At 33.2% G+C, this 10,362-nt stretch overlaps 1 protein-coding gene across 5 annotated transcripts in view; it reads left to right on the forward strand.

The window, feature by feature from the left end:
• LOC106883998 (protein CLEC16A) overlaps positions 1 to 10,362 on the forward strand; it is a 109,900-nt gene that overhangs the window by 52,724 nt on the left and 46,814 nt on the right. For 3 of the 5 annotated variants that reach the window (XM_052978448.1, XM_052978450.1, XM_052978452.1), the window contains 6 exons: positions 3,082 to 3,215; positions 3,471 to 3,538; positions 4,810 to 4,890; positions 6,064 to 6,169; positions 7,235 to 7,258; positions 7,894 to 8,017. In XM_052978448.1, the coding sequence (XP_052834408.1) occupies positions 3,082 to 3,215; positions 3,471 to 3,538; positions 4,810 to 4,890; positions 6,064 to 6,169; positions 7,235 to 7,258; positions 7,894 to 8,017 (537 nt within the window). The remainder of the gene's footprint in view (positions 1 to 3,081; positions 3,216 to 3,470; positions 3,539 to 4,809; positions 4,891 to 6,063; positions 6,170 to 7,234; positions 7,259 to 7,893; positions 8,018 to 10,362) is intronic. The other 2 variants (XM_052978449.1, XM_052978451.1) reach the window with 1 other exon arrangement.

Genomic DNA, 10,362 nt, shown 5'->3' on the forward strand with positions numbered 1-10,362 from the left:
AGAGGTTTATCCTTAGCTAGGTATTTCTCCTGCAACTGTCTCACTAGAAATAAGGCATCAGTAGTGCTTTTACCTGGCACGAACCCAAACTGCATCTCATCTAAATTGATTCGCTCCCTAATTAGTTGGGCTATGACCCTCTCTGTAACTTTCATAACCTGATCTAACAGCTTGATGCCTCTGTAATTATTTGTATCTAAAGCGTCACCTTTACCTTTGTAGCAGTTGACTATGATGCTGCTACACCAGTCATTGGGTATGACTCCTTCGTGTATCACCTGGTTCGTAATACGGGTGACTAGGCTATAGCCAACACTGCCAGATATTTTGAGCATCTCTGCAGTGATTCCTGATGGGTAGATACAAACACAAATAGCATATATAGTGCTCTTTTGTGCTTCTTTCTCTCTGAATATAAACATTTTTTCTCAGAAAATGAATGTATGTATACATACACATAGTTTGTTGCTATGTGCTATCCTTTAGGATTAGCACACATGCTGGTGCCACATAAAATGCACCTGTTCTGGTACCACATAAAATGCACCTGTTCTGGTACCACATATAAAGTACCTGTGCTGGTGCTATGTATAAAGCACCCAGTACACATTGTAAAGTGGTTTGCTTTAGGAAGGGCATCCAGCCATAGAAACCCTGCCAAAACAAATAATCGGATCCTAGTGCAGTTCTTTGACTGGCCAGCTCCTGTCAAACCATTCAACAACCTATGCCAGCATGGAGAATGAACATTAAATGATGATTTGTTTCAATGAAATATATCTTGAGTTTTATGGACTGTTATGTATCTTAATTTGTACAGCATATTGTGTAGTTGCATTGCAATGGCTAGCAGTAGTAAGATTTGTAGTGTAGGTGGAACACAGCTGGAAAACACTGCAAGACTGGCGCAATTTCCACTGAAGCATTTTCACTGACATTGCTAAATCCCCTTGGAGAAGGCATGAACATCACCTTTAATTTTTTTTTTCTCTTCTGAAGGGTCTATTTACTCCTGATCTCTCTCTCTCTTGCATACACTCTGTCAATCAGTTGAAAGCAGAACAACCTAATCAGTCATGGATTGAAAACCATACATTGCATGGATGACTTCCTGGAAGTAATAAATATGTTCTATTTCCTAGGTAATTGATTAGGTTGTGATGTGTAGTTGGATATTGCATAGGTCTGGGAATTTTAACCTCTGCAGGCAACAATGAGATTTTCTGCTTGTGTGAAACCTTATTGGTCAAAATGGTGAAGAGATTATTACCTGGAAATAGGTGTATAATATGAATGGATAATGTGTGTGTGTGTGTACACACATGCCTGCATCACATGTATCCTGGTTTTTAGATTAAGTACATTGTGTCACTGTTGTAAGAGACAACTGAAAGGGTTGTTGTCAGGAAGGGAGATATCTGTATAAATTGCCTCAAAAAATTCTAGCCAACCCATGCCAGCATAGCAAAGTGAACATAAAAACAACAACAACAATGATGATGATGCTAGCATGGATTGGCTGGTTTAACCAGGGCTGGGAAGCTGAGGGGCTACACCAAACTCTAGTGTGATTTGGCATGCTTTCTATGGTTGGATGCCCTTCCTAATGCCAACCACTGAGAATATAATGCGAGTTTTTATGTACCACTGGTACGGGTGTCAGTTTGCATGACATCAATATCTGCCATGACTACGATTTCACTTGGTTAGAAAGGTACTCTTCATGTACCACAGCACAGGTGCCAGTTACATAGATGCACATACACATAGGCACAGGTGAATAAATACCAGGCTTAAAAAAAATAAGTCTTGGGGTCGATTTGTTCCATTAAAATTTTTCAAGGGGACACCCCAGCATGGCCACATCCAGTGACTGGAACAAGTAAATGTTATAATATGTATGCTAAATGAGAAACTGTCATGAGTTGAAATGGATTTGCAATAATAGCCTGAAGATTGTAAATGAAGTTATCAATTCAGGCATGGGAATGGTAAGCTTTGCTGACAATTAAGATCGTTTAAAAAGATATATTACACAATCAAGATCTTTTAAAAAGATATATTTCCTTCTTTCGTTTCATTCCTTCACCTGAATAGAAATCAAAAACTAATGCTGGTGATAACTGAATTTATATAAACAAATGTATAATCAGAGAAAAGATTATTGTAGAGTTTGACCTCATGGTCATTGTATCATTAATTTGGGACTTAGTCCTTTAATTAGTTTTCTTTTTTGAGTGAAACCTTGTTTCTCTAGAATTGTTGGAAGATAGAAATATTATCAAGATGTTAATATTATGTCTTTAAAATTTTGCAACAGAAGTTTGATGGAAGGAATAGGAAATGTTCATGTGTAAGTTTTATTATGAAATAAGAACAAAATAAAGTTATTTATAACAGTGTATTTTTTCATGGCTTACGCAGTTATTTTAGTTCCGACACACACTCTCAAATCAAATTTCATGCCAACAAGTGTAACTCAACCCAAAATATATATTTCTATATTTGATCATTCAACACAGTCTAGTATATATATCTTTAGAAGCTGTGATTGTTACAATAATATTAGTTCAAATGCTTTACAGTGTTGTGTTTTGTTCTCCTTGTTTTACTTTTCAACCTTCAGGTGGAGAAAGTAAGTATTGTCAACATTACTGGATCAATTTATTGAGTATACTCCTCCCATAACATATTTAATGATCTTCTTTTACTCTAAATACAATATAAAACCAATAAATTTCATAGATACTAACAAGTTGATAAAATTTTTAGATGTCTAAAATTTGTTTTTAATAAGATTATAATATTTATATATACACAGTTCCAGTTGGTTTAATCTTGATTCATGATCATGTATCTTGTTTCTGAACATATCCAGTAATAAAAACCCCAAGGATGATCAAAGGAATCATAATGCAGATATAGATATACACTATAATTTTCCTCAACTTTAGATTAATTTTTTAAACGTCTTCATAAGCTTTTCCTAATATGCCTGGAACATTTTATATGCAGTAATCTGTGTTATCTTTTGGTTTACTGTTAGTTTAAGATCAATTTTGTTTGATAAATCTTTTACAGCTTTTTCTTGGAAAAGAACATGCTGTCATTTTTTTTACGTTATCTACGTCAAAAATGTGGTCGCTACATCTGTGTCCAGTTGTTACAGACTTTAAATATTTTGTTTGAAAATATTAGTAATGAAACCTCATTGTGTAAGTATATATCATTGCTTTCATTTACTTTGTTTATAAATGATCTAAAAAAAAATCCAGTTGTATTTTTTTCCTCTTTCAATTCTTACACTTTCAAAATTGATCTATTTCTAATTTGAAGAAATGAAATGTAATATCTGTAATATTATTAGTAATCTTAATCACTATTCAATAATTTGGAATTTTTGTTCAAATGGTTATATTTTTAAAGAGATATTTTCAAAAGAATAATTGTAAATCTTTTTCTTTTTCCAGACTATTTACTCTCAAACAACCACATCAACTCTATCATTGTTCATAAATTTGATTTCTCAGATGAAGAGGTAAGACAACAAACAAAGTGAGGTTTTTGTTTGACTAAATATACTTATCATAACTTCATCAAATGCTTAAAATCTGATATTGTATAAAGCTAAAATTGTGATATGAGATCTACAACTCATCTAAATATCTCACTATTTCATTGGACACCTAAAAATTGATTTTGTACAAAGCTAAAAATATGGTGATGGCTAGAAAAATCCAGTGAAAATCTGTACCTTAAATATGTAAAGGAAAATTTTGTATGCCCCGAATTTTTATTTAGTTAACATTTATCACTTTGTTTGAGTAGTGGCAGACCTGTGCCATTTTAAAGTTCTCTTGGAATAGCGAATGGTAATTGAGCTTATTTTGATAAACCAATGTCATTGTTGTACTGGCACATGACAGAAAAATATAGAAGGAAAATATAACCATGTCAGTTTGATTGCAGTAGTATCCCTCTCTTGTGTGTAGAGATTCAATGGATAAACAACTGTGCAGCAATTGTGATATAACCAGTAATCTTATCTTAATAGCCTTTACTTAAAAAATAATTCTCTGATTTTTCTATGTTGAAATGTTTAAGGTCCTTAACAAGGGTTTGCTTATTTAACATAGCTATTTTATAAGTATCATACTCTGTTATTGAGTGATACTCCTAAAAGCATGCAGATGTCAAGACAGCTTCTCTTCAGAAATGTGCCTTTTTACCTAAATGCACATTTAATTTGAGAGAGAGAGAAACAAAAAATCCCAGAAAGAGAATGCACATTTGCCTATCCTCTTCAGCATGTAAAAACATAAAAACCAATAAGAATATAATCTAATTTAACATCTTTTTGTTATATTGACTTTTGTGTGAGTGGGTCAAATGAAATTAACAAAGATTTGTCTTTACTTATTCTAATTATTATATTTTTATAGAGTCACAGACTATGTTGATATGATGTTAGTCTGTCTGTTGGCCATAGATCCATACTTTGTGTCTCAGGATTACTCAGTGTTAGTGATCTAGAAATTTAGCACCCACTGGTTCAGTCCACCTAAGTACCATGTGTAGGTACAGTTAACTTCTATAAGTAGCATAAACGATTGAACTTTGTTTCATTGATTTAATGTGCTAAGTTAAAATCCTTCCATTGGGGTAGTATGAAGAATAATGGGCTCTACTCAGTTAACTTATCCTAGCAAAATTACATGCTGTATTTTTCATGTCTTCTTATGGTATTCAGTATGCTCGTCTTTATTGTAACTTTTTGTTAAAATCTGTTAACAATACTTTCTCTTACAGGTGATGGCCTACTATATTTCATTCTTGAAAACATTGTCTTTAAAACTAAACCGACATACAATTCACTTTTTCTACAATGAGGTAAGTATTGGTCCTTAAATTTTACATAATTTTTATATATTGCCTTCTTCTTTTATTACATTTCTCCACTTGTCATAGAAAAATAGAAAGAATTGTAGTATGAATACATTTCCTTTGTTTTGCATTTAAAAAATAATTTGAGATAACATTCTGCTCATGAGAATAGTCTTTGGGTATTTGTAAATTGTCATACACCAAAACAGTTGTAATTATGACCAACATAGTTATTTAATCTTTAGAGGTATGTTGCAAGTGATTTGGATATTGTTCTGTTGGCAACCTTGATTATTAAAATGTAATTTGATTTTTACCTTCTAGTGTGCCATCACCTCCTCTTATCTGGAGCCACTTCTATTGAAATCCATCCCTCATTCTTATCACCTTCCCACAATTCATATTTACCACTGACCACCTCTCCGCCCTTGTTCATCATTCACTACCCATCTCTCCACAAACTCTTGCAAACTCTACTAACCCACCTATCCCAATCTGTCCTTATAAGCTCTTTAATTCATCTTGTACATTGAGGACACATTCTGATATCTTGTTACCACCATTTTTATCTCTCTTTCCAGCTCCATCCCAGTTACTCTCATTTACCTTTATATAATGAAAGGTAGCCATGTATCTCCTCTACTGCAAGAAACTTGTTCCTTCTATTGTACTTTAACATCTATCATAAAGCCACTGTTCTTTCTATTAAACTCTCACTTGGTCAAGGACTCTTTAGTCTTGTGAATTATATGTCAATCTCACTAGAAGCCTATCACATGCATGTATGTGCATGTGTATATATGATGGTGATGATGGGGTATATATATATATATATATATAGTGGTTGTATGTATGTATATCCTTGTCTTGACCTCCCATGATAATTATAAAATGTTAAGATCATACAAATGGTGTCCTTTGTTTCCAAACTTCTGTGGAAACATGTCTAACCAGGAGGAAGCACTACCTTACTTGGAAACAGGTAGATGTTGGCAACAGGAAGAGCATCTGATCATAAAAAACCTGCCTCAACAAATTCTGTCTGACTTGTGCAAGCATGGATAAGAGGATGTTAAAATGATGAGGATGATATACGTATAGATATATGATGATGAAGGTTTCTTAGGACTACTTTCTCTTGTAAAAATTTCTTCTTTACTATCTTTTTTTCTTTTGCAGCATACAAATGATTTTGCACTTTATACAGAAGCCATAAAATTTTTCAATCAGCATGAGACTATGGTCCGAATTGCTGTCCGAACTATTACTTTAAATGTATATCGAGGTGAGTGATGATGCAACCCTTACACTGTTACATTAAATGTATTTTAGAAGCAAGTAATGACACTATCTGTACAATGGATGTATAGCATGAAAACAACTAGAAATTAGTCACAGTTCTATTCAAAGTTTTAAAGTATTTATCAAAATGTAGTTTCTTCTTTATATGCATTTTTGTTTACAATGTATAGACTAATAAATGACTTGGTTAAAGTAATGGCCAAGTGGACTGATTTACTGATATAAAATTTAGATTATTGTTATGAATGAAGGAAGTTTACTTTCTGTTCTACATAATGTTTACGAAGATTAAAATCATGATAGTTTGATGGGTAGCATGAACTTGAAACATTGTAAATGACCACAGTATGTATGAAATTGTATATAAGGAAACATTACTCAAAGGGAGATAAACAAAAGTTTTAAAACAGTAGCCTTAAGTAGCAAGAGATCCATGAGTTTAGTTTAGTGAAATAATGAAATCAGTTTAAAGAAAGGTATTATTCTCCTATTGTATGGTGACAGTGTAGGTTTTAAGTGTGCCATTAAAGGTATTATTTTAATGTAGTGCATCTAAATCAGCCAGAAGCAGTGAGACCAAATATTTTCAAACTCCAGACATGAATTCAGAACTTCTAAGCTAGTGAATCCTCACAGTATGATCAAATGGCATAGTACACAGTAGCTCCTGCTACTGTGAGCTATGTCATCTTTTGGATCATTTTTATAGTTAGATGGCCTGGGTTGAGCTAAATGTTTTAGCCATTGTCATTGTGCATCATTGGTGAGTATATATAATTTACTCTTTGCCTGATCACCTGATACATTATTGACTCTTGTTCCACTGCTTAGGAATTTCGTATTTCCAGCAGTTGCAGAGGTACTAATTAAATGAGGTTTAATATATCCTTATACTGAAGGATTAATTAAATAAGTTTGATTTTATTTTTGAGGTAATTAAGGAGGAATAGTGAGATACTTTGCTTGGAGAAAGCCTGAATAGATGGTTAATTTAAGTATTTGTGGAATTTAATCTTGAAAAAATTATGAAGTTTAGTCTTTTTTTCAGTATATCATTGGAAGACATTGTCAGGTATGGAGAAGGTTGATAAAATATTTGGAGATGGTTACTAAATAGCCTTGATTTAATATTATTTAGATGTGATCTCTTCAGTACTAAACATTTTCCTGTCTAATCTTCTGCTTTCTCAGACTTTTTAAAATATATTTTCTTCATGCTGTCATGGTGGAAGCTTTCCTAGACTTCTTTGCCATCTTGATACAAGCCTTTCATACCACCATTTAATGTATATACTGGGTTTAATTTGAAATTCTTCATTCAAAACTATTTTTGTGTAACCTCAACTTAGAAAATTTATTTTTTCTTAAACTATCTTACCCCTCTGATCAATTTTTTTATTTTAGTAAATTTAAGGACCATTGAGATGGTTAGATTTTGGTGTCTCATAACTGTGTTTCAATCTTTCTGAAGTAACCATTGTCTTTCACCCTTCTAATGCTAATTAAATAAATGCCAGTTAAATACTAGGATCAACTCATCTTTTCTCTTCAAAAATTGTGACTTGTGAAAAGAAATTTATTTTAACAATCTTTAGCTATAAATTTAGATATATATCCTAAAATATGATTTGCAAATTAACATTTCTTTTATATTGAAATATATGTAATTTGATTTTAAAGTTAAATTGTTAATATTTTTTTTTCCAGTGGATGATAAAGCAATGTTGAGATATATTCGGGATCGAACAGCAGCTCCTTATTTTTCAAATCTTGTTTGGTTTATTGGTAACCATATCTTAGATCTTGACTGTTGTGTACGCAATGATGCTGAGTAAGTATTTCTTTCACCGCTTTCAAAATATATCCCAGTAATGGTCTTAGAAATGTTGATTTAACACACTTATTAGCTATTTCATCTGTCTTTTGTTTGTATCTTTTATTTCCTAATCTTCTATCAGATTGGATTGCTTTGCAAATATAATATTGATATTTTTATACAGATTAGAGAATAATGTTTTGAGATTCTTAAAGTAAATAAATTATTTTATAATATGAATAATGTTTTTCTGCAACAATTAAAATGTACATTTTTAATTAAAATATTTGAATAATTCATTTCAAAATTTGATTTAAAATTTTAATGAGGTTTAATATACATTGTGGTATGTCTCTAAATATTTGTATGTATATAGGTGTTCTAAATGTACTACTGTTAATGATTAGAGGTATAATATATAAGAAGAAATGCAGAAAGAGTTCTAACACGTGTAAACATGTATGTGTATGTAGATTTGAAATAAGTATCCATATGAAATGTTTGGAATTTTTTTTTAACCAGAAAAAATTCAATACAGTAATATTGGCGAGATTTTTTTCACCATTGTTATATCTACAGTGCTGTGTAGTTCTTGTCATAAATATATCAGTTGGAATGAACAGATCTATTTACTGAATGATTGACTGTGAGATTTATTTGTTTGGTGACTGTTTGCAAATCAATGATGACACAATTGTTGTTGTTAGACTTTCTCCTTCTCCAGTTGATAATCTATCACAGACAACTTGTGTTTTTGAATGAATCTTAATGGAACCACAAAAATAACAATATTGAAATGGACCAATCTTAGATTTATAGTTCAGATCAGGTTCCAACTTCACAGGCACCTTTCTTGTCTTTGTCAGATACATCATCAGACTTCGTACAGCTCATTTTTAATACTGTTTCCTAATGTGTTTGGCATTGCTATCCTCCATCAGTTTTGAGTTCTCAAAATGAGCAAGCCCTAGATTAATGTAATGGTAGCTTTTAGAATTTCAAACAGTAACAGGATTTGAACTCAGAACATAGAGCTTTAAGTGAATGCCACAAATATATTTTGTCTGATGCTCTACTGATTTCTACCAATCTGCCACTCCTTCCTCCAGTATTTTACCAATTTAAGTGTAATGGTTGTGGCATGGTTTGAGAAGAGCTGACTCCTTGTTTGCCCTTAGCAAGGCACACTCTATTGACAAAGTGGATTCTGCCAATTGGCAATGCCTGTTTTCTCTTTGTTCAGTTTCCCTTTTAGTTTATTGCAAACCTAGCACTTTGGGAAACTGGAGTACTCTCTATCTCTCTCTCTCTCTCTCTCTCTCTCTCTCTCTTTCTCTCTCTCTCTTTCTCTCTTTCTCTCTCTCTCTCTCTCTCTCTCTCTCTCTCTCTCTCTCTCTCTCTCTCTGTGTGCGTGTGTGCGTGCGCGCGCGCACGCACGCACACACACATTGGGTGCAGTGAATATATTGTCATCTAAATTACGTAAAAATGAATTTAACACTGACATCTTATTTTAACTGATATATTTATCAAAATTACATAAAAATATCTTGAAATACTAAAGAGTAAATTTATTCAATAAAATCGCCATTGATTTCAACCATGGCCTCTAGACGACTTTGGAATCTCCTGCAACACTTTTGGATGGTCTCCCTGTTTAAGTTGGTGAATGCTGCCATAATCCTTGCTTTCAGTTCATCTTTGGTGTTACAAGGAGTTTTGTTGGCCTCTTGCTCAGCTGTGCCCCACACATAATAATCAAGGAGGTTGCAGTCTTGGGAGTTAGGTGGCCAGATTATTAAGAGGTTGGTGATGTAGTCACAAAAATTGTCTGACAGCCATGACTGGGTTCTCCTGCTTCTGTGGAATGGTGCAGAGTCCTGTTGCCAGACATTGGGTCTTCCAGCAGCCACCCTCTTAACCAAGGCCAGCACTACCTTCTCCAGGCACTTGATGTAGGCCTCCATGTTGAGTCTGAGGCCATGTGGGAAGATGAATCAAAGTATAATGTCGCCATCACTAGTGGTCACTCCAAACCCCATGATGTTGATTGGATGTTTGATTTTAAACACTCTCAGTACATGTCCTCAGACTGACACCCAAACACTCTGAAATATTCATACTGTGAATGCCAAGCAGTACAGCATATTGTTTCCAAATTTTTGGCAGAGTGAATTGCATCATGGTGCTGTTTTTCTTACAGATGGTGCTCAACTGACCCTACCATACTGTGGAGTTGACAGTCAAAAACAAACAAGGTGCATACGCAAAAATAAAAATATAAAATGGCTATGATTTACCCATTGCACCCTGTATGTATGTATGTATGTATGTATGTATGTATGTATGTATGTATATAT

This window comes from Octopus bimaculoides, chromosome 2 (assembly GCF_001194135.2).
Source record: "Octopus bimaculoides isolate UCB-OBI-ISO-001 chromosome 2, ASM119413v2, whole genome shotgun sequence".
NCBI classification, from domain to species: Eukaryota; Metazoa; Mollusca; class Cephalopoda; order Octopoda; family Octopodidae; genus Octopus; species Octopus bimaculoides.